The sequence below is a fragment of the Meriones unguiculatus genome, chromosome 5 (assembly GCF_030254825.1).
Source record: "Meriones unguiculatus strain TT.TT164.6M chromosome 5, Bangor_MerUng_6.1, whole genome shotgun sequence".
Taxonomy (NCBI): Eukaryota; Metazoa; Chordata; class Mammalia; order Rodentia; family Muridae; genus Meriones; species Meriones unguiculatus.
In genome coordinates, this window is record NC_083353.1 from 83,558,116 (window position 1) to 83,578,557 (window position 20,442).

General features: G+C 49.3%; 1 protein-coding gene across 4 annotated transcripts in view; it reads left to right on the plus strand.

The window, feature by feature from the left end:
• Positions 1–20,442, plus strand: part of Slc6a6 (solute carrier family 6 member 6) — a 73,251-nt gene that overhangs the window by 13,046 nt on the left and 39,763 nt on the right. The window contains exons 2-3 of one of the 4 annotated variants that reach the window (XM_021638237.2): positions 544–587; positions 13,719–13,827. The exons of 1 other annotated variant lie outside the window; for it this stretch is intronic. In XM_021638237.2, coding sequence (XP_021493912.1) covers positions 13,809–13,827 — 19 coding nt within the window. In that variant the 5' untranslated portion in view covers positions 544–587; positions 13,719–13,808. Of the gene's footprint in view, positions 1–543; positions 588–10,128; positions 10,148–13,718; positions 13,828–20,442 lie in introns of those variants that run through there. 2 more of the 4 variants (XM_021638238.2, XM_021638240.2) reach the window with 2 other exon arrangements.

A 20,442-nucleotide genomic window follows, 5' to 3' on the forward strand; every position in this document is an offset into this window, starting at 1 on the left:
TATGTGTAGTGGTCAAAGAACAGTTGCAAGGAGTTAATTCTTCACCATGTGGGTCTGGGAAATCAAACTCTGGCGTGGTAACAAGCACCCTTACCTGCTGAGCCATCTCCCTGACCTGAAACGGACCTTTCTAGCGCATCAGATCCACCAGGGCTTCCAGAAGCTCTTTGTTGTGCAAAGGCAGCTGGATGATTTGTTGGGATTTGGGCTGTCTGGCTTCAAGAGCACTGAAGCTAGTAGGAGGATTCAGACTGAGTTAGAGGGAATGAGAGCAAGAGGAAGGGGTTGGATAGAGAGAGAGAGAAAGGAGGGGAGAGATAGAGAGAAGGTATGTTGGTGTCTGGCTGACCACGTGTGTGAGAGTGCAGGTGTGTGTGTGCGCATGCCTGCTTGAGACTCAGCTTCCCTCAGTCCGTGGTCCCAGTCCTGCAGGCTCAAGGAGGCCCCTCCCTAGCATGTGTATTGAGAGTCACCCATGGTCAGATCTGGTCACCCTGGGCACTCAGGCCCTGACCACACCTCTTTGCTTCCTCTTTGCAACAGGTGCAGAGCCAGCGTCACAGCCTCTTCAGAGGAGCCTCTCAAGCGTAAGTAGCTTTCTAGCTTCCTTATAGACTCAGGCTCACCACTGCCACCCACAGCATGATCCCAGGGTGGGGGAGGCATGGGGGAGGACTCCAGTTTAGTGCGTCCTCCAAGGCTCTAATAGAAGACAAGATCCCTGAGGCAGCCCAGCACCTTGTTCTTGGCACCTCTGGGTGGAGGGACACCTGGGCTGCCTGTACTCATGCTGTGCCAGGGAGTAGCCGTGGCAGATGTCACGTGGAGGGTAGGAGCTTGGATGAGTTACTGGTACCCACCTTCAAGGGGGCCCTGGCTCCAGATTTTGATCTTAAGTCTCTCTAATCTCTCCAGACTGTTGTGCGTGTGCATGTGTGTGCATGTTTGTGTGTGTACATCCTCATGAGTGTGCATGCATGTGTTCAAGCATTGTGTGTGTGTGTGTGTGTGTGTGTGTGTACGTACGCGTGCACAATGCTGGGGATGGAAAATGCTAATTCTGAGCTCTACCACTGAGCTACAGCCCCAGCTTCACTGAAGGTTTGACTTGAACAAAACTGAAAACGGCCAGCAAAGTTGTGAGAGGAACTCAGCGAGTTTTCTCTCGCCCTTCACGCTGATGGTCCTGGTGTTAACGCTTGCGAGGGTGTTTCATCCCATCTCTGATGTCTGTCCTATGAAGAGCCACATGAATAGTATTTTTGCTGAATCACTAGTGAGTAAGTCACAAGTGGGGTGCCCCTTCCCCTAGTCCTTCACGTATTTCATAAGAGCAAGGCCATTGTCTTATGTAACCACAGCCCAATTATCAGCCCGGGACATTTAACATTGACATAGTTCTCGTATCTAATCTGCTGATGGTCTTGGTACATACTATACCTTGCTTTTTCCTCTCTTTAGCTCCCCTCCCCCCTTTCTTCTTGTTCAGAATCATAATCGTGCCTGTAAGAAGGATTTTGATGTTGTTTTCAGGCTGATTTAGCTGACTTTAAAGTTGGGACTTCCAAGCTCCTTTATCTTGACACCCACTAAGAAACACTGGAGGGTGTATGCGCACTCTCAAGAACATTCCAGGTCCTTGCCCTGCCATCTGCCAAGCTGTTCCTCTCTTCTGCCGCTTTGTTGATCTTGTGATTCATCTGTGGACCCTGCTCTCAAATTTGAGAACTCTGCCTTCCTGGATAGAGATTTCTTAATATCTAACCTCCTTCCCTCCCCCTCTCTCACCTCTTTTCTCTTTTTCTCTCTCTTCTTTCTCGTGGCTCTGGGTATGGAGCCTTCTGGCATAAACAGTGCTCCACCCTGAGCTGTTCTCCCAGCTTTTAAGGAAGGGCTGGAGCATGATCAGCTTGGGGTTATCTGTGGCGCTCTCACGAGACCATCAGTAACTGCCACTTGTAGTCAGACCCAATTATGTTTATTTGTTCAGCACTCTCCACAGCCAACTGAAGACCATGCTTTCTCTGATGTCAGATGTGCCCATCCCCAGAGGCTCAGGAGCACCTCCCCTTGTTGATTGGGTGGATAACCTGCTCTGAATCTCCACCTTAATGGTCATGTGTCAGGGACACTTATTGCCTGTGGGTACTGGGCTTTCCTGGAGGTGTAACACTTTAGCTTGTTACAACCCCAAGAGCCACATTACATCCTCAAGAGCCATAGGAGGTAGGCGTTCTTAAGCTTTCTGTTAAAAAATGGCAGATGAACAGGTGGAATGCTTACCGAGTGCCAGGCATGGCCACATCCCTCAGCAACTTGAATGCAGACTTTCAGTACTGCTGTCTATTAAGTAATCATAGCTCCATCCTGCTATCCCACGTTCCCACAACAATGAACCCAATTGCCCAGCTCTGGTGCCCATTTGGTGGCACTGCCTTTCCTATCGCCCTCCTTACAGGTGGGGAGTCACTTCCATGCCCAGCCCCTTCCCCTTCCCAAGGCCTTCTTGCTGCTGGTTAATGAACAGCCGAGGATAGCCAGGGAGGCACTTGCTTGCTCCACGGCTGGAATGTGAGTTCTGTTTCTAGATAAAGAGTCTTGTGCAAGTGGCTGGCCCCATGGGGACTGGCAGCCTCATAGGCAAGAGCATAGATGGAGGCCAGGCTGATGCCCCTCAGCACTAATCTGAGATGTGGACCAGCCCTCAGACTGCCCACACTACTCCTGTGTAGCCCTCATGGCTCTCTGTTTCTGAAAAGGCTCATGGCCTCCCTTCCACCCTCCACATGGTGGTTAGTGGGGTTTGCAGGTAGCTTATTACACCAGCACGATCCACATGTCTGAGTTCTGCGTGTAGCTCACTGGCATACATCACATGGGCCCTCTAGCTTTGGGTTATCATTTGAGAAGGGCAGGATAATAGCTTTTCAGCCTTATGGTAGAGAGCATAGGGCTGGGGAACCAGGCAGGTCCAGATTTATTCCCTCTCCAGAGCTGGGATGTAGCTCAGTGGCTACCCCATGTAAGGCCCGGAGTGCCTTTTCTACCAAACAAAGAATTAGCAAAGCTCTCAGCCTAGCCCCAGCCTGTGCCTGATGTGTGATCTCACTAAACATCTCAGCCTCAGACTCCCCGCTCTGGAATGGAGTAGCCATGTCAAGCAAGAGAACTGCAGTCCACTGCAGGATGGGGGTTGGCAGAACAGGTGACATGATGAGCCCAGGAAAGTTTTATGGACTCAGGACGACTAACAGAATTAGTGCCAAGCACCCCACATTGAATATCTCATCAAAGGAGTCCCCAGAGAAGCTGTACCCCCTTAACTGAAGAGGCGAGCCCACCTCCCCAAGTGCTGCCGTCTGGGGTGCTTGGCACTCTAAGGAAGAGACTGTGGGCAGGGGACTGCTTGTCTGTGGACTCCAGTGTCCTTTGGAAAGTGCCACCTCAGCCCTACTCAGCAGTGACAACCCCAGCTTCTGCTCCCTGGAGTCCTCTGAAATGAGAAAAGGCATTTATCATGATTTACCCTGATTATAAAATTCATATATTTTTCAACACAGGCAGTACTAGGAGGGGAAAAGTGACCCTTTTCCCACCACACAGCAGTGACCACAGTATAACTGAGTGACGTAGACATGCACATGTGTCCATTAGCTGCTCATGGTGAGACATATCCGTCATCCCACCACAGAGGAGGCAGAGGCATGAAGGTCTCTCTAGCCCAGGCTTTAGCACAGGAGTTTAAGGCTTGTTGGGGTTGCACAGTAAAGACCTTGTTATTTTTTTGTTTTGTTTTGTTTTGTTTTTTATTATTTTTTTTATTTTATGAGAAAAGATCTGAAGCCAGCCGTGGTAGCAGAGGCAGGCAGATCTCTGCGTTCGAGGCTAACCTTGTCTACCGGGGGAATTTCAGGTCAGCCAGAGCTACACAGAGAAACCATGTCTCAAAAAAAAAAAAAAAAAAAAAAAAAAAGATCTGGAGTCCTACTGTGTTTTCTGGGATGGTCTGAAACTTCCAGGCTCTAGCCATCCTTCCCCCTCAGCATCCTCTGTAGTTGGGACCACAGGTAACTGGCCTATATTTTCCTCTGGAATTAAGGCAGGTGGGGGCTGGCAAACCATTCTAAAAAGAATGCAGGAGGTGGCCCTGACAAGCCCCCATGAGGTACATTTTCCTTTCTCTGCCTCTATCCTTCAGCTAGACTCTGAGGACTCTTTGGGCTTCCTCACTCTATTTTATTTTTTTCAAGACAGGGTTTCTCTGTGTAGCCTTGGCTGTCCTGGACTCGCTTTTTAGAGCAGGCCAGCCTTGAACTCACAGTGATCCACCTGCCTCTGCCTCCCGGAGTGCTGGGATTACAGATGTGTGCCACCACTTCCCAGCTTCCTCACTCTTTCTCCAGTGCTTGCCTGCCTCCCTGCTGTGTGGCAGTTCATCTCAAACAGCGTGGGTTTCCCCCTGCATGTCTCCATTCCTGTCTGCTGAGCAGTCACTTACTCAGATTGCAGTTTGTCTGCCCTGGGGATTTTCCTTAAACTCTCCTAATAAAACTATCCTCTTTAAATTAAAAAAAAAAAAAAAAAAGGATGTGTGAGCCAGGAGTGGTGACACATGTCTATGATCTGAGACTTGGAAGCCCGAGGCAGGAGGATAGCTGAAAATTGGGCTACCTAGAGAATTCCAGGTCCCTTGAGGAAAGCATTTACTTAATCCTCCAGTGAGAAATTGTTTTTAGTTACTCTCTCCAATAAAGCACTCTGCAGTGAACAATGCCCTGCTTCTATTTTTGATTGCAATAAATTATATATCATGTGCAATTGATCATCACTCTTGGGTGTGGAGCTGAGTTCCGGGGTGGAACTCTGGGCCTCAGCAGGCGAGATAAGCGTTCCACCCCCAAGCTTCACTTGACCCCCCCGACTGTAGATGCTCTGCCTTCAGGGCTCAGTAGGGGTGACAGTGCCTACCCTGCAGGAGGCAGCTCCAAGCTTTTCTGTCTGATGCCCTGGCTGTGGCTGCACATGGCCACATCTTTACACCTTAATGCAGTGTAGAAGTCGTCCTCTTCTCCTGCATGGGGATGGAACCCAGGAGGCATGCTTGCCTCACATTCTGCCACTTGGGAGTACCTCTCTTCTGGGGTACCCAGTTTACAGATGTGCAGACCCCCAATGTCAAACCTGGTTCTCCAGAAACCTTTTTTTTTTTTTTTGACACTCCATTTGACATCTGTCACTAAAAGGAAGTAGCTTTGGAGCCCTAAAAGGAAGTAGAAGCCCCATAGAAGAAAGGATTTAAAACATCCCACCCTACAGTCATCTCCACCCAGCCCTCCTCTTTGGGAGAAAACAAGAAAAACCCAGAAAATCAAAACCCATCGACACCAGGAAGTTTAAAACAAACTCTACCCTCTAGTGACCCTGAATCTATCCCTGCCACCCATGGCCCTCGTCAAAATAGGCATGAGGTCATGCATTGCAGCCTTCTGGGAGAGAAAGAGAAGAAAACCAAAAGTTTTTGGTACAGTGAAAGGCACATTATAATTGCTCAATAAATAATAATTGTCATTGCTACACCTTTCTGTTGCTTGGTGTGTAATTCAGCCCTGCTATTTTGGGGAAGTCAGGACACATGACCATAACTTTAGTTTTCACAAACTTTACTTTTCTGTGCTTGGCACTCACATAGTAATCCAAGATAGCATTTTCGGCCCCATGTCACAGGTGGGAAAATTGAGGCTTCAGAAGGCAGTGATGGTCTGTGGCTCTTATGCTTTACATTGTAGCTGCTGGGACATGGGCTTCCTTACAAATACCAGGGCCAGCCTAGGTACATCTCTCCTGGCTACTTCTGGCCAAAAAGCTTGGGTCTCCAGGACAGTGGCTTGGATAAAGCTTTTTGTCCTGGCCCTTGGTCCCAGCAGGGGTCAAATGGGAATCCTGTCAAGGAGAAGGTCTCTTCAAGAACAAACAATCTCTCAGAGATTAGAGGGGTTCAACACACTTGAGAGATGTTTCTGGAGGGGATTTCCACCTGTTCACCTACTATCAGCCAGTCCCTGGATGTCTGGTCTGCAGAGGGGGCTGGCTTCAGGCTCCCCTGCAGGAGAACCTCCATGGTGTCTTTACCTGCTGCCCACCACGTTGCAGAAGGGGTCCTTAGGCAGCCTGTCTGCCTCTCTGGACTGCTTTCTCCCCGGAAAACAAAGGAGGTGGATCGTGGTGTTCCCCGATAGGCTTTTTCAGGGACAGTGACCAGATATGAAGCCCCACTGTTACTTACGGGCTGGGTGCACTGGTACAAGGGGCTTCCCTCTTCGTGTAAAGTGTTCTTGTCTGTAAAACTTGACCTGTGGGATCTGTGGAGCACAAGGAAATACTGATCCTGTCCAGGTCCCAGTCCCTGCTCAGCTCCAGTTCGGTAGCTTTGTGGGACACCTCCATGGGGGTGGGTCACAGCTTCCAATCCCACTCTAATTTTGTCTGGCATTCCTCTGCCCATCATTTTCCCAGGTTGTCTCTCTCTCTCAGTGTCTGTCTCTCTCTGCCTCCATTGTCATCCCTCCACTCCCACTCATCCCTGCAACCCTGCCCTTCACCCAGGACTCTTGTTCTTGCTATCTCTTAACATGAGTTGTCTTGTGATTTTTCACTGGAGCCCTTGATCATTCCTCTTACAGGACCTTCTCTTGTCTCTTATCTAAGGCTGGTGCCAGATCAGTGGGAACAATGCCACAATTGATTAGTAATGTCTGTCAGGGGAGCAGGCTAGCAGAAGGTGTAGTGCATATCATTTGTGTGGCATTGGCATTTTCTTAGTAATGGACACCTGAAGAAGGGAAGCCCAGAGGACTTCAAAAGGTCTCCATAGCCAGCAGGACAGAGGCTTTGTGGGTACGGGAAGAAGAGAAGGAGGGATATGGGGAGGGAGAGTGTGAGACATTGTTTTTCACACCAGAGTATTTAAACTCTCATATTCTTCTGCGCTTTGTGTTTTGTGCTGGGGTGTGGATAACACAGGGGTCCCTTGGGGCGCTGGATAGGGTTGCCAGGTAAAATACAGGGCGCTGACTCCATGAGACTTTACACGCAGGCTCTGTGGTTCACTTCGTGGGTCCTCTGCAAGAGCGGCAAATGCTCTTAATCCAGCTTCAGAGTTTGGTATTTTTAAAAGCATGTGGCTCTTATTGATCCATCTTTCTAGTCATGGGCACAGACCATTGCTCTGGGTGGGGGGGCAGGGAGGGTGCCACATGTAATAAACGAGACATCTAGCGACATCTGTCATCCTAAAAGAGACAGAACTAGAGTGGCCTTTGTTCTCAGCTTTTGAAACAGGGTCCTGCTGTGTAGCTTTGGCTGGCTTGGGAGCTTATACTGATCCTCTTGCTTCACCTTTCTGACTGCTGGGACTATAGGTGTGAACCACCACAGCACACTCAGAGAGTGGCCTTCTCCAGGCTGACTGATGCTTGGGTCCTATGGCCAAGGAGAAATGTCACCTCAGCTCTTTCCCTGCTCTGCTTGGGGCAGGATCCTGACCTTTCCTTTCCCTTTGGCCTTTCCAGTTTTAGAGAAAGTTTACCTTTTCATCTGATGCTAGTTTTGCCATCCTGGGGAAACAAGGCTGGCAAGAGTTGCTTGATGGCAGGGGAAGTTTGGGGGAACTCTCGCATATGAAAAGCGAGAATCGAAAGTCTGGTCATCAGTTTTCAAAAGCTGTGGACTTTTGCTGCTGTGGTGTGTGTGTGTGTGTGTGTGTGTGTGTGTGTGTGTGTGTGTTAGACTCCCAGCTCCTGGGAGATGGAGATGAGAGGAACACAGTTTATGGCTATCCTCAGCTACACAGTGAGATCGAGACCAGCCTCAGCTACATGAGACTGCCTCAAAAAGACAAGTATAGTGGGGCTTTGCTGTGTTTCAGTCCCTGCTGTGTCCTGGGCACTCAGAGGTGACTGACAGCCTGGAGATTCCCAGGGCCATGGGAGTCGGAAGCTATCTTGATTATGTGTGCCTGTGTGCATGAATGGAAACCAGGGCTTCCAAAGGCCAGGCAAACACTCCAGCACCTAGCCTCGCCCCTGTAGGGCTGTCCTGGCTACACAAACTGTTTCCGGAGATCTTAAGCAACAGGTGGGCAGAAGACGGGAAGGGCATTACCCATAGAGGAAACAGCATGTGTAAACACCTGGTGTAGCAGAGAGTGAAAGTGAAGAGTAACTTTCAGGAAGTGGAATCTTGGCCTGGCTTATCTTCTGGGCAGGGGAGGGGAAGGGGAGAAGAGACTCTCACCTGATGACCTCAAAGCTGCATGTCACATACAGGGGTTGGTTGGTCTTGCTCCACTTTGGGAGCCGTGAAGAAGTAGGGCCTGTTAGATAACTGTTTTGAAGATGGGCATCTGGGCTCTCACCCCAGCTCAGTTGGCTAGAGGTCCTGTTCTGATGACTCTTACCTTGTCAGACATTCCACAGGGCTTGGGGGTTGGCCATAGAGAACCACTCTGCCAGAGCTCCTTGTTTGACACCCATGTGGTGGAGAACCAGAAGATCTGGTGTTTTCCTGGTGGAATACATCACTAGCCCTGGCTTTGTTTCTTTCTTTGGCAGGGTTGAGAAGGGCCTGGTTGGGGGGTGGGAGGGTGGGGTCAGTGCTTGTTTGAAAAGCTCATGAAATAAAAGCTGGCTGATCCTCAGGGGCAGAGGGTATGTTGTATCTCCCGGAGCAAATCTGATCCCGAACTGAGGCCCTTTCAACCTTGCCTTATGTAATTTGAGATTGTCCATTTGGCAGATTGTGCTACTGAGGGCCCTCTGGGAGAAGCCAGGGTCCTGAGGTCAGCAGTGACCCATTAGGTTTCAATTAAGATCTAGGTGAGGCATCGGAGGAGGCCAGTGGATCTGGAGACCAGACTCACAAAAGGGAGGTGTCTTCTGCTGTGGACCTCAGAGAACAAAGCTGCAGAAGCAGGGGAGGGACCCTCCTTCTTCCCCCCCCTTCCCCATCGTCATCAATCACGTGGCATCAGTATTAATGTAGAACTCGGCCACGGGGAGTGGAGGGAGTGGGGAAGGGTCAGAAGGAACTCCTTGACCAAATAAATAGATGAGTCAATTAAAAAGGGATGGAGTTAGTGGCTATTTATAGCTGTGGCCTAAATCACAGGTATCCTTGCCCCCAAGGAGGAAAAGGAGACCTTTTTTTTTGATGGCCCAGGCTGTATATGAAGAGCTTAAGATAGCCTGAATATAACTCCATTTTGAAATAAAGATCTTGACTGGGAACTGAATTCAGGTACCAGGAAATATCACAGAATGTACACCTGGCAGAAAACAAAGTTAACTCTCCTAGCAACAGCCTCCAGGAAATATAACAGAATAAATGCTTCATAGAAAATAGAGACAAACTCCCTGGCAATAATCAATGGGAATCGGTTGAGAATCAGGTGGGAGAATTCTCCCCAATGTTTCAGATATGGTTTAGAAAAATAGCCATTGTGATTATATGACTTAGCCATTGTGATTGTGTGCCTCAGAAAAGGTCGCTCCGCCCTGCTAAACTTCACCCAATTCTGTAACGCCAAGGCTTGTGCCCCCCTGCTTGCTGCCATCACAGCTTGTATCCCAGACTCTCAACCTGTTCTGAGGACAATTAAGTGGGCAAACATTTGGCAAGGCTGGTGTAGCATGTGGCTGTCTGGTGCTACTGCCACTGCCCCACCTGACACATAGCTGCCATGCCACATAGCTGCATCCAGCCTGTGAAGGCAATTATGGTTTGGGTTGGCACTAGAGATTTAGGCTCTTAGGTTTTGTTGTTGTTGTTGTTTTTGTTTTTTTTGGGGGGTGTATTTTGCAAAGTGGCCCCTCTTTTTTTAGCCACTGTCAATATTTTCCTGTGCCAAGTTGAAGGGGAGTAGGACTTTGTAGTGTTAGAGGTGATAACCTGGAAATAATCCTGAGCTCAGCACTTAAGGATCCAAGATTCTGGAGTGTGCTTCTTCCTGGCCATGTAAACCTTGGTCAAGTGGCTTAACCTCTTGAGCCTCAGTTGGGCACCTACAAAGTGGGGTACTAGCTCTGCTCTCACTGCCCGGTAAAGGTTGGACACGGAGAACCTGGTAGCCTGGCATGTATTGGCTGAGCAGGTGGGTGTCTCTCCGTGTACATATGACATTTGCAGAGTGCTTTTGTTCCTGCAGGCTAAGATGCTCTGAAGTCTCATTACCTTTGGACTAATTAGGAGATAAGTCAGTGGCGGTAATCATTGGAGAAGGATTTAAGGGAAGAAGGGAAAATATTTAGCCTGATTTAAAAAAAAAAAAAAAAACTGCTATTAGGTGGAATTATATAAGGCACCCAGAGCTGTGCGGCCACATGTAAGCTGCAGTTATTATTTCAACCATAGGAGAGTGGTTGGAATTAGAGGAACAAAGGGTTGCTATGGCTACGGCAAACCCAGGTCCTTCTCAGTGCACCTGGGCCAGGCCCAGGCCCTGTCTGGAACAGAAAGCAATCTGAGGCCACCAGAGAAGGTAGAGGATTACTGCTGGGGAACCAGAGCCTCATTGCTGGGAGATGGGTGTAGGCTGGGTGAGGGTGTCTTCCCTGAGGAGGTAGCATTGAGGATGGGGGAGAGCCAGAAATACATTGGGGTATCTGGGAGTATACCCCACTGTGCATTGCCAGGGCCTCCATGGTGGTTAGAGGTGGGAGTTTTCTCCCTTTCTGGCTTTGGTTCCACTAAGAGACATTTTCTCTGTCTCTGTGTGTGTGTGTTTGTGTGTGTGTGTGTCTGTCTGTCTTTGTCTCTTTGTCTCTCTGCATCTCTTTGTGTCTCTGTGTCTTTGTCTCTCTCTTTTTTTAAAAGATTTATTTATTTCATCTATGAGCGCTCTATCTGCATGCATGCCTGCACACCAGAAGAGGGCATCAGATCACATTGTGAATGGTTGTAAGCCACCATGTGGTTGCTGGGAATCGAACTAAGGACGTCTTAACTGCTGAGCAATCTCTCCAGCCCATGTGTCTCTGTCTTTCCGTCTATGTCTCTTTTCTGTCTCTCTCTCCTTCCCACTTTCTTGTGTGGTGCTGAGGGTGGAACAAGGGGCAATACACTTGCCAGGCAAAGCTCTGCCACTGAGCCACACCCTAAACCCCTTATGGATATATTTTTAAGGTTTATTTTCATTTTATGTGTGTGACTATGCGCCTGTATGTATGTATGTGCACCACATGGGTTCAGTGCTCACAAAGGCCAGAAGAGGGCATTGGATCCCCTGGAACTAGAGTTACAGATGGTTGGGAACCACCAAACTCTCATCATCTGCAATAGTAAGTGCTCTAGACTGTCAACCATCTCTCCAGCCTCATGGAGATATATGTATATATATATATATATATATATATGTATGTATGACATATGACAAGTTATTTTCACCATGTTGTAAAAGAGAAAATGTTTTTAATAACAAAAAGTAGAAATGGGCTGGGGTGTATCTCAGTGGCAAAGCACCTAGCATTTGAACCCCTGGGCTACCATCCTCAGTACTGCAGGGAAAAAAATAAAAGGACTCTAACACTAGAAGGCAGGGGACCCTGTCCTCCAAATGGTACCAGCTGGTGAGGACATTGCTCCAGGTGCACCCCAGCAGTCAGCCTACCCAGCCATGAGGCAAAACCCTTTGGAAAGCCGCAAGTCAGAGCAGTCATCAATCACTCTGCAATGGGCAGCTCCCCTGAGCAGAAGAGGAGACAGGGAAGGGCATCGGGGGAGATGGCGTATAATGGTGACATCCCATGTTTGAGCCCCAGCAGTTGTTCTAGTGAGCCAATCAGACACTCAGCAGGGCTGTGCCCAAGTCCTGGCTGACTGAGGCTTAACCGGGAGGATGTGGGTCAATTTTGTCACTATCTTGTCAGCTGGGGCTCTGAAGACCCTGCAGTGCCAGGCACTGCTCTAAGGACCTCTGTGAGGTCATCTAATCCCTTAGTGCTACTAAGCAGGGCCCATTATCTAGGGACTACTTTGTGAGTGCTCTCTCCGAGAGAGAGACCCATGTGTGAGAGGGACAGTGGGGCTCTATAGCTCCAGGTGTGTGGAGCTCCCCAGCCAGCTGCTTTAAATCTCACTCCAGTGAGAGGCAGTCTGGCCTCTGAGGCCTGCCCTCCTGTTGGCATTCTAGGGCAGGTATTTCTCTGGCTGGGAATATTCTCTTTCCACTACTACAGAAGAAGGGAGACAGTGTCCCTTCTTCCACAAATCACAGACTTGTCCCTGCAGTATGGTGCCATCTGTGAGAGGCTAGCCCAGCTAATTTTTGTTCCTAACGGGATGCTGAGCTGAGGTGGACCTCCTGTACCCATGGCTGCCCACTGTAGCTGAGTGTGGCCTCTGACACTTTCTGATTGGATAAGACTGGCAAGCCCCAGAAGTCACCCCACCAGCCCTCAAGTTTCTCTCTCAAACTCTTGCCAGTTAAGAAGGTGGATGAAGTGTCTTGGCCTTGTCTAGATTTGGAATCTAACCTGTCTTGCTTGCTGGGTTACCTGGGACCAAGGCATGTGTTTTCCCTAAGTGTTTTGTTTGTTTGTTTGTTTGTTGTTTTGTTTTGTTTTGTTTTTCCCCCTCTTTGTGGAATAAATGTAAAAGTATGTGGTGAGGCACAGCCTCAGAAGGGCCCGAGAAGCCTTCGGCTTTGCTAGGCCCCTGGTATATGCAGCATCAGCCAAACAATTGGCCCTTCCACTGGTCAGTTTTGTTTGACATTTCATCCAGTGCCTCCCAGTTCACAGCCCCGCCTTTCCCAGCCTCTCTTCATCCTAAGACTCCTGGGAAGCGGATGTAACAGGTGAGATTTCTGGACTCCACCTTAAAGATTGAGTCAATATGTCTATAAGGGTCCAGGTACCCACACCCTAGCTTATGTCCCAGGGTTCTACAGACTATCAGGCCAAGGCCTGGCTAGCTGGGAGCAGTAGTACATGCCTTTAATTGGGAGACAGATGTCGATTGATCTCCATGAGTTCAAAGCCAGCCTGCCTGATTTCTATGAGTGAGGCCTTCCAGGACTACACAGCGAGACCTCCTGTCAGAAACAAGATGAAGACACCGAGGTTTTTCAAACAGATTTTGAAACTGCCTAAGTTTCCCAGTTCTGAACCAGAGCCCAGCCACAGGTGAATGTAGTTTTGCTATGGCAAGATCTGGGATGCACAAGGCTTCTAGCCTAGGTGGGATACCCTTAAACACGGGCTTTCCAAGGGCTGGAAAGGGGAATGCGAGGAGAACGTGGCATACCTGGGACACAAAAGAGGGGTCACCTACCCAGGACCAGGCAGAAAAAGCTGGTGAAGCCTGGGGTCTTTCTGGGTGAAGTTCAGAGCTCTGCAGGCAGCCGGTTGTCATTGCTAGCAATGACTCAAGAACTAGTCTTGAGCTGGGGCCTGACCTGGCTGCCAGGCAGAGTGTGTTAGAAGTGAGCTGGGAGGGGCACACCTCCGAGGAGTTTCCAGTGGTTGGTGTGGCTGCATCTTGTGATGGCACATAAGTGGCAGGTCATGAGAAGGCAGTGCTGTGCCCTGGGTGGCCATCACAAGAGCTTACCTGGGCTAGCAGTAGATAGGAGTTGCCCTGGGAGATAACCTGTGCTGATTGTGTCAACCTCCAGATCCTCCCCACATGGATTTTAATGCTGAGTTTTTCTTCTACCCAAGCAGTAGCTGGTATTAGGCACCATCTTGTAGCCCTGGAAGCCGCTGCCACCACCACCTGCTGCACCAACGTCCATCAGTCCGACAGAGTTAGATATGAGTCCTGTGTACCCAGGTTTGCAATAGGGTTTTTTTTTTCTCTGCCTCTGGCACCTACTGTGTCCACAGGGTGGGAGTGTTAGGAGTGTCCCCACTCCCCTCCCCTCGCCTCCAGTTCCTTCTGGAGCACATCTCCTGTGGCCATCATGTTGAGCCACTCCTGGTAAGGTGCTGTGAGGTCAGGGCCTTGATTTCCTCACCCACAGAGTGGTATTGTATATGGGTGTGCCAGGCCTTCTGAGGCCCTGTCATGCAGCTTCCAAGGGAATTCCCTGGTACTCAACAAACCTTTAGGGAAAAACACCAAAGCAACTTCAACCCAGAGTCATTTGGAGAGCCAAGAATGTGTTGTGTGATAGAAATTGAAGCTAAGATTCAGGACTCTCCATAACAACCAAAGAGACTCTTCATCTTGGGGAAGTTGTACTCTGTGGCTGGGCACAGGTTCCAGGTCACCCTTCCTCTGTCGCTCTGCTTTGGCCTGTGGCTCTGCAGAACATGCCTGCACTGAGCATCAACAGGGCCCTCAACACTCTGATGCATTGTGATTGATGTCAGGAAGCAGCTGGGGCTCTTTGGTGGGAGGGGTGACAGCTGAGCACAGGCTGATGTGGGGAGAGGCGGGAAGCCATTGCCATGGACTCTGGCAGTCACTGCCTGGTCATTACTCTTGGGTGGTCTGGTTTACCTCGTCAGGGGCACTCTCGGAGTCAAGCTGTGGGGTGTTGAGAAAGCATCCTGTGGGGGTCTTCAGCTTCTGGGGGTCAGGGTGGGAAAGCAGGTAAAGTTTCTCCTTGGCTCAGAACACAGGGTGGCCCTGGGTAGGTGACTGCTACTGCCATGCTTTTAGGTCCATAGTCTGGTTGGGCTTTGGTGTGAAGAAGGAAGTACATCCTTCCTATGGGGAGAGAGAGGCATTAAGAGAGGAACACTGTGGGGAGGGGTGCATTTACAAATATCACACCCTGTGCCCAGACATTGTGCCCACTGCACATATGGTACAGCTGAGGCCCAGGGCCAGTGATTTGCCTGAGGCCACAAAGCAGAGTACACGGTCTGCTCTCCGTGAAGCCAGGGCTTCAGACAGCACCCAGTGACAATGGGCCTGGCAGTGTAGATGGGGCTTCTCTTGCATTTCTGCAGAGAAAGAGAAGGGGATGGTCTGCCTCCCTTTCACACACAGTGGACACGGGTGCAGCCTTGCGTCTCTGTAGCTTGAAAAGGGGAAGTTTGTGGAAGTGGCAGAAACCTTCAGGAATAATCCTGGGCTCCACAGTGCCTGCCCCAAGACCCTGGTGCCCCACCCCCACCACAAGAGGCCTGTGCTGGGGGGGGGGCGATGCTGGGGAAGTGACGCTGCTGGAGGTGAATGACAGCCCTGTGGCTGGGTGAGTCAGTGCCAGGAGCCAAGGCCTGCTGACTCACCCTCCCCTGGCTCCTCAGCTGAGGGGGAGGAGGGGGAGGAGAAAGGGGCAAGGGAGGAGCAGAGCTGCCCCTTTAGAGCTAAAATCATGTCCACCTAGGGACTAAAGGAGACAGGTAGGTGGCCAGGAGCAAGGCATCCCTGAAGCTTTGTGTGTATACAGTCTCCAGGTGCACATACCCCAGCCATGATTCTAAGACAGGCCCTGAGCACCCAGGAGAATGCCATGGTATGGTCAGGTCTCCCTAGTTCCTTTTTCTCCCTTTCCCCTTCTTTCCCTCCTCTCTTCTTCCCTCCTTCCTCCTCTTCCTCTCTCCCTCCTCTATCTGCCTCTTCCCTCCTTTTTGCCCTTCCTTTTCTTTTCCTCCCGCCCTCCCTTCCTCCTTCCCCCTCTCCTGCCCAGCTTTGTTACTACAAGCTGGAGGTCTGCTGAGTAGCATTTGGTGACTAGGCCTTACTACCCCAAACCCCAGCCTAGGCTTTGGTGTCCAGCTCAAAGGGAAGGAATCTTCTGTACCCCCTCTCTGCCTCCCTTGGAAGCCCTCCCATTTTTCCTGTGAACTTCCCATAATTTTTTTGTTGCTTTCCCACTGTCTCTGGCTTTAGGGAACAATAGGATAACCCTTTAACCAGACCAAACAAGTAGATGACAGGGAGGTGACTGATGGGGCTTTGTTTCCACATAGCTACCTCCTGTCACCAGGGAGAACTGTCCCCCTGAGCCAGGCCTGCCTGGAGTCACGTTTTGTAGAGTGGTGGCCCTGTGGTTTGCAGAGCTCGCCGTCATTTCCGGAATCTGGTGCTAGCCCTGTGCTGAGAGAACACTGTCTTTCCCATATCGCCAGTGGTAGCTGTAGACCTTAGGCCAGTAGGAATGAGGTCAGCTACCCACTGGTCCCGCAGTAGGTGGCTCCAGGGTGTTGGAGTTAAATGACCAGAAAGTCACATAACACCCTTAGCAGGCCCCTCAGACCCCTTTCTGAGCTGTAAGGAGGGCTAGCCGGGGACTCAGGGATAGCTGGGGCTTGTAGATGAAAGGGTTTTTAGCCCTCAGTGGGACAGCAGAAAACTGAGGATAAATCTAAGTTTAAACCTGGCCTGGAGGTCTTGTGCCCACAGGCACTGGCATCCTCAGGTCACATGTTTATTTGCCTGGTCTAGTATAGCTGTCTTTTAAATTTTTTGTTTGTGTTTGTGTTTTTGAGACAGAGTCTCACTCAGGGTGTCCTGGAATTCACTTTGTAGTCAGTCCAGGCTGGCCTCAAAGTCACAGAGATATACCTGCCTCTGACTCCCGAGTGCTGAGAATAAAGGTGTGTGCCACCATGCCTGACTTATATTTTTTTTTAAATAGGATTTATTTTTATTTAATGGTTGTGTGTCTGCACACCATGTTGTGTGTAGTGCCTGCAGAGGCCGGGGGAAAGCATCAGATTGAGCTACCGTGGGGTTCTGGGAACGATATCCAGGTCCTCTGGAAGAGCACCTAGTGCTCCTAACCACTGAGCCACCCCTTCACATCCTAATACGACTGACTTTGTGTATACTTCCCCTCCCCTCAGAACCCTGTTTCCTCAGATCTTCTAGATAGAGATCGGCTTGATGGCAGGGTGGTGGGAAGCGTGGACTGTCTGGATATGTATGTGTCTGGATATGTGTCAGCTGCGTGTGTGTGGCTACAATCAGAAGCCACATTGCCCTGTCTTTTTGGCCTTGTAAGCTGGTAAAAGGCATTATTTAATTTGGTAGGTCTTCTCTGGAGGTCCTCTGGTGTCCTGGAGGACACCAGTGTCCCGGATTCTGGGTATAAATCCTGAGGATTTGGGGCAAAAGTGTTCCTGCTTTGAGCCTCAGCCTCTCATCCTGTGCTGCAGAAGGTGGGGCTGCAGCTGGATCAGCAGTGGAATGCTGAGTCCCAGGTAGACAGGCACCCTGCCCAGAGATGGAAAGCTAAGATAATGCTCCAGCAAGTTCACTTTCACTCTGATCAGAGCAATGCTGCTCATTGTTTTGCGCTCTGTTTCTGGCCAGCGAAACCATCAGCTTCCTGGTTGACCTCATGAGGACAAGCCACTGTGGCTCAAGCCAGCCTTGCCAGTATATCCTGAGAAGCCTCGCCCTGCCTTCACTGGGGCTATGTTGACTGAGCTAAGCCAGGGGTCTGGCCAAAGTGGGCCTGCCTGGGCCTGGGCTGGGACACACCCCTTTTTCTTTGTGTTTGGAGGACACGGTGTTAGAGGAGTTGGAAAACATACCAGAGCAGTCCAGATTTCTTAAGACACTTTGAAGGTTATGGTGTCAGGGGATCCTAGACCCCGAAGCACCTTTGCTGGCAGGAGCCTAGATCTGCCTGTCTTCCCTTGTCCCTGCTCCTCTGTTCTGCCTTTGCCTGCCAGACCCCTGGAGACGGTTCAGTTGTCATGCTTGACTTAGCCTCTTTGCACAAATGGATAACCAAAGGATAAAAGCCATGTGATTTAATTAAATGATTAAATCTGTTAAAGGTGTACTTAAAAAAAAAAAAAGGCCTTAAAAATTAGTTTCTTCTTAAAAAAGTTTTTTTGAGCCAGTCTAGACTAACATGAAACTTACTGTGTAGCTGAGAAGGATCTTGGACTCCTGTTCCTGATGCCTCCTTCCAAAAGTTGAGATTACAGGATAGTGCTATCACCCTGGCTCTGATGTTTTCTGTACAGAAACATCTACCCTGCTTAGAGGGCAGAGCAGCATCGTTGATCCAGTTCACTTGATTCAGTGACCGTTGTTAAACTTCTTAGGGCCAAGCGTGGAACCTGAGCAGAACAGCGTACCTTTGGCAGACAATTCTAGTGGATCACAGCCCTCCTACTCAGACATTACTAATGGACCCGGTGCTCCTGCTCCTTGCACCTGTATGTGACTGTTAATATGTGGAGATTTTGCTCCAATGAATCCCTTTTGATCTGTATGATGTTCTTGCTGACGGAGGCAGGCTCTTGTGCACAGGGTTGTTTTATCTGTCCACACAACACAGTCCCATGACTCCTGGTCCAGCCTGTCAAGTCATGTGACCCTTCACTTCCCTGTTTGTTCTTGAGCTTGGTTCCCTAATTTGTCACCTGGCCCAGTGGCTTGCAGCTTGTTTTTAATTTTTAAAAAAATTACATTTACTGAGTGTGTATGGGTTTGTGTGTACACATCACACTGGTGGTGTCAAGGTCAAAGGGCAGCCTGCAGGAGTCAGTTCGATCCTTCCATGGTGTGGGTTCTAGAGATTATGCTTTTGTCCACTATCTCACAGCCTGTTGCTGGCTCCTCCTCCTCTTCTTCAAAGAATTTATTTAATTTTATTTTATGGGTATAAGTATTTTGACTGTATGCATGTCTGGGTACCACATGCTAGCCAGAGCTGGTGTTGGATCATCTGGGACTGGGGTTACTGGTAGTGAACTGGGAAATGCTAGGACTTAACTAGCATCTTCTGGAAGAGCAGTAAAATTATTTGTAACCACTCAGCTATCTCTCCAACCCAGTAGCTGGCTTCTTAAAGGCACCAGGCCCTATTTTACTTGTGAAGTTGTAGAGGTGGCATCCATGACTGTCACAGGTGTTTGAGTACATGAGCTTTGGAGGTTTGGACAGACCTAGGAGCCATTCACAGCTCAAGTATGCATCGTATGGTCATGTCCAAGTGACTTCACCTCTCTAGGCGGTCTCATTAGCAAGGTGATGGAGGCACATTCAGAGGGAGTTAGCTAAAAGGATGCTGGGAGGCCTTGCATCAGTGCTGACAGAACATGTGGGTACTGTTAAATACAGATCTCTTTCTTTTCCTTTATGATATTATTATTGTTTTTTTAACATGGATTTGTATTTTAGTTGTGTATCTGTATGTGTGCTGCACGTGTGCCTGGTGCCCACAGAGGTTAGAGGAAGGCACTGGGTTCCCTGGAACTCAAGTTCAGAGAGCTATGAGCCACCATGTGGTTGCTGGGAATCAAACCTAGGTACTCCTAACCATTGAGCCATCTCAACAGTGTCTGTAATTGTTTACTTTTGTTTTGAGACAGGGTCATGCCTTGTAGTATAAGCTTCTCACAGGTAGCCCAAGCTAGTCTCAAATTGCTGGCAATCCTACTGCTTCAGCCTCCCAAACGCTGGAGTTGCAAGGGTGTGCCACCGTCTGTGGCTTATATATATTTTTTTAATTGATGATTGTAAACATTTATGGTATATAAAATATGTAGTTTTAATTTACTATACACACACAACATATATATGAGTATTTTGACTGAATGTATGTCTGTACCACATGTGTGCAGTGCCAAGAAGGCTAAAGAGGACATCAGATCACACAGAACTAGAGTTTTATGAGTGGTTGTGAGCCATCATTTTAGGTGCTGGGAACCAAACCTGTGTCCTCTGGAAGAACAGCAAGTGCTCTTAACCGCTGAGCCATTTCTCCAGCCCCAACATGAGGATTTTACATACATATCTGTTATGGAATGGCTATATCAAACCAACTGTCTTACATCCTTACATTATGGAGAGAATAGTGAAAATCTATAATTCTCCTGACAGTTTTCAAATATATTTTATTTTTATTATTCACCATGGTCTGGTGTGCAGTAGTGCTCTTGAGTGTATTGTAGTGAGGGAAGTGAGGCACAGAGAGGTGGTTAACATGCCCAGGGTCACACATTGTTATTATGGCCTCCTTATGGAGGCTCATGCCCACTGGTGGCTCTGCAGTGAACAGGGAAAGGGGACTGGAAGGAGACTTTTCTCTGGAGGTGACAGGACAAAGGGTTAGTCACCTCTATAGGGGGCATTCAGAATAAGGCATCTCTACGTATGCAATGGGCCCTGTCTGCTGCCCCAGTTTTGAGAGGAACTGCTCGTCCTGTACACAGAACATCGCATTCCTCCTGCAGAGGCTCCCTAAGAGGCAGTCAGGTCTCTCACCAAGCTCTCTGTGAGGATGTGCTGTGTGCTAGGCACTGGGGTGGGCTGGGGACAAGCACGGGAGGAAACAGACATGCACCTGCCACCTTGATAAGAGAGCCTGAACGCTGAAAGCGCCAACAGTAAGAGTTTAATCATTTCTAATAGGGGGTCCATTTATTTGAGCTGACCAAGGTTCTGCAGGGGAGTGCTAGCACTGAGACTTGGTGTCCCCTTCTCTTAGAGTATAGAGGCAAATGTTGGGGAGGCAGGGACAGCTTAAAT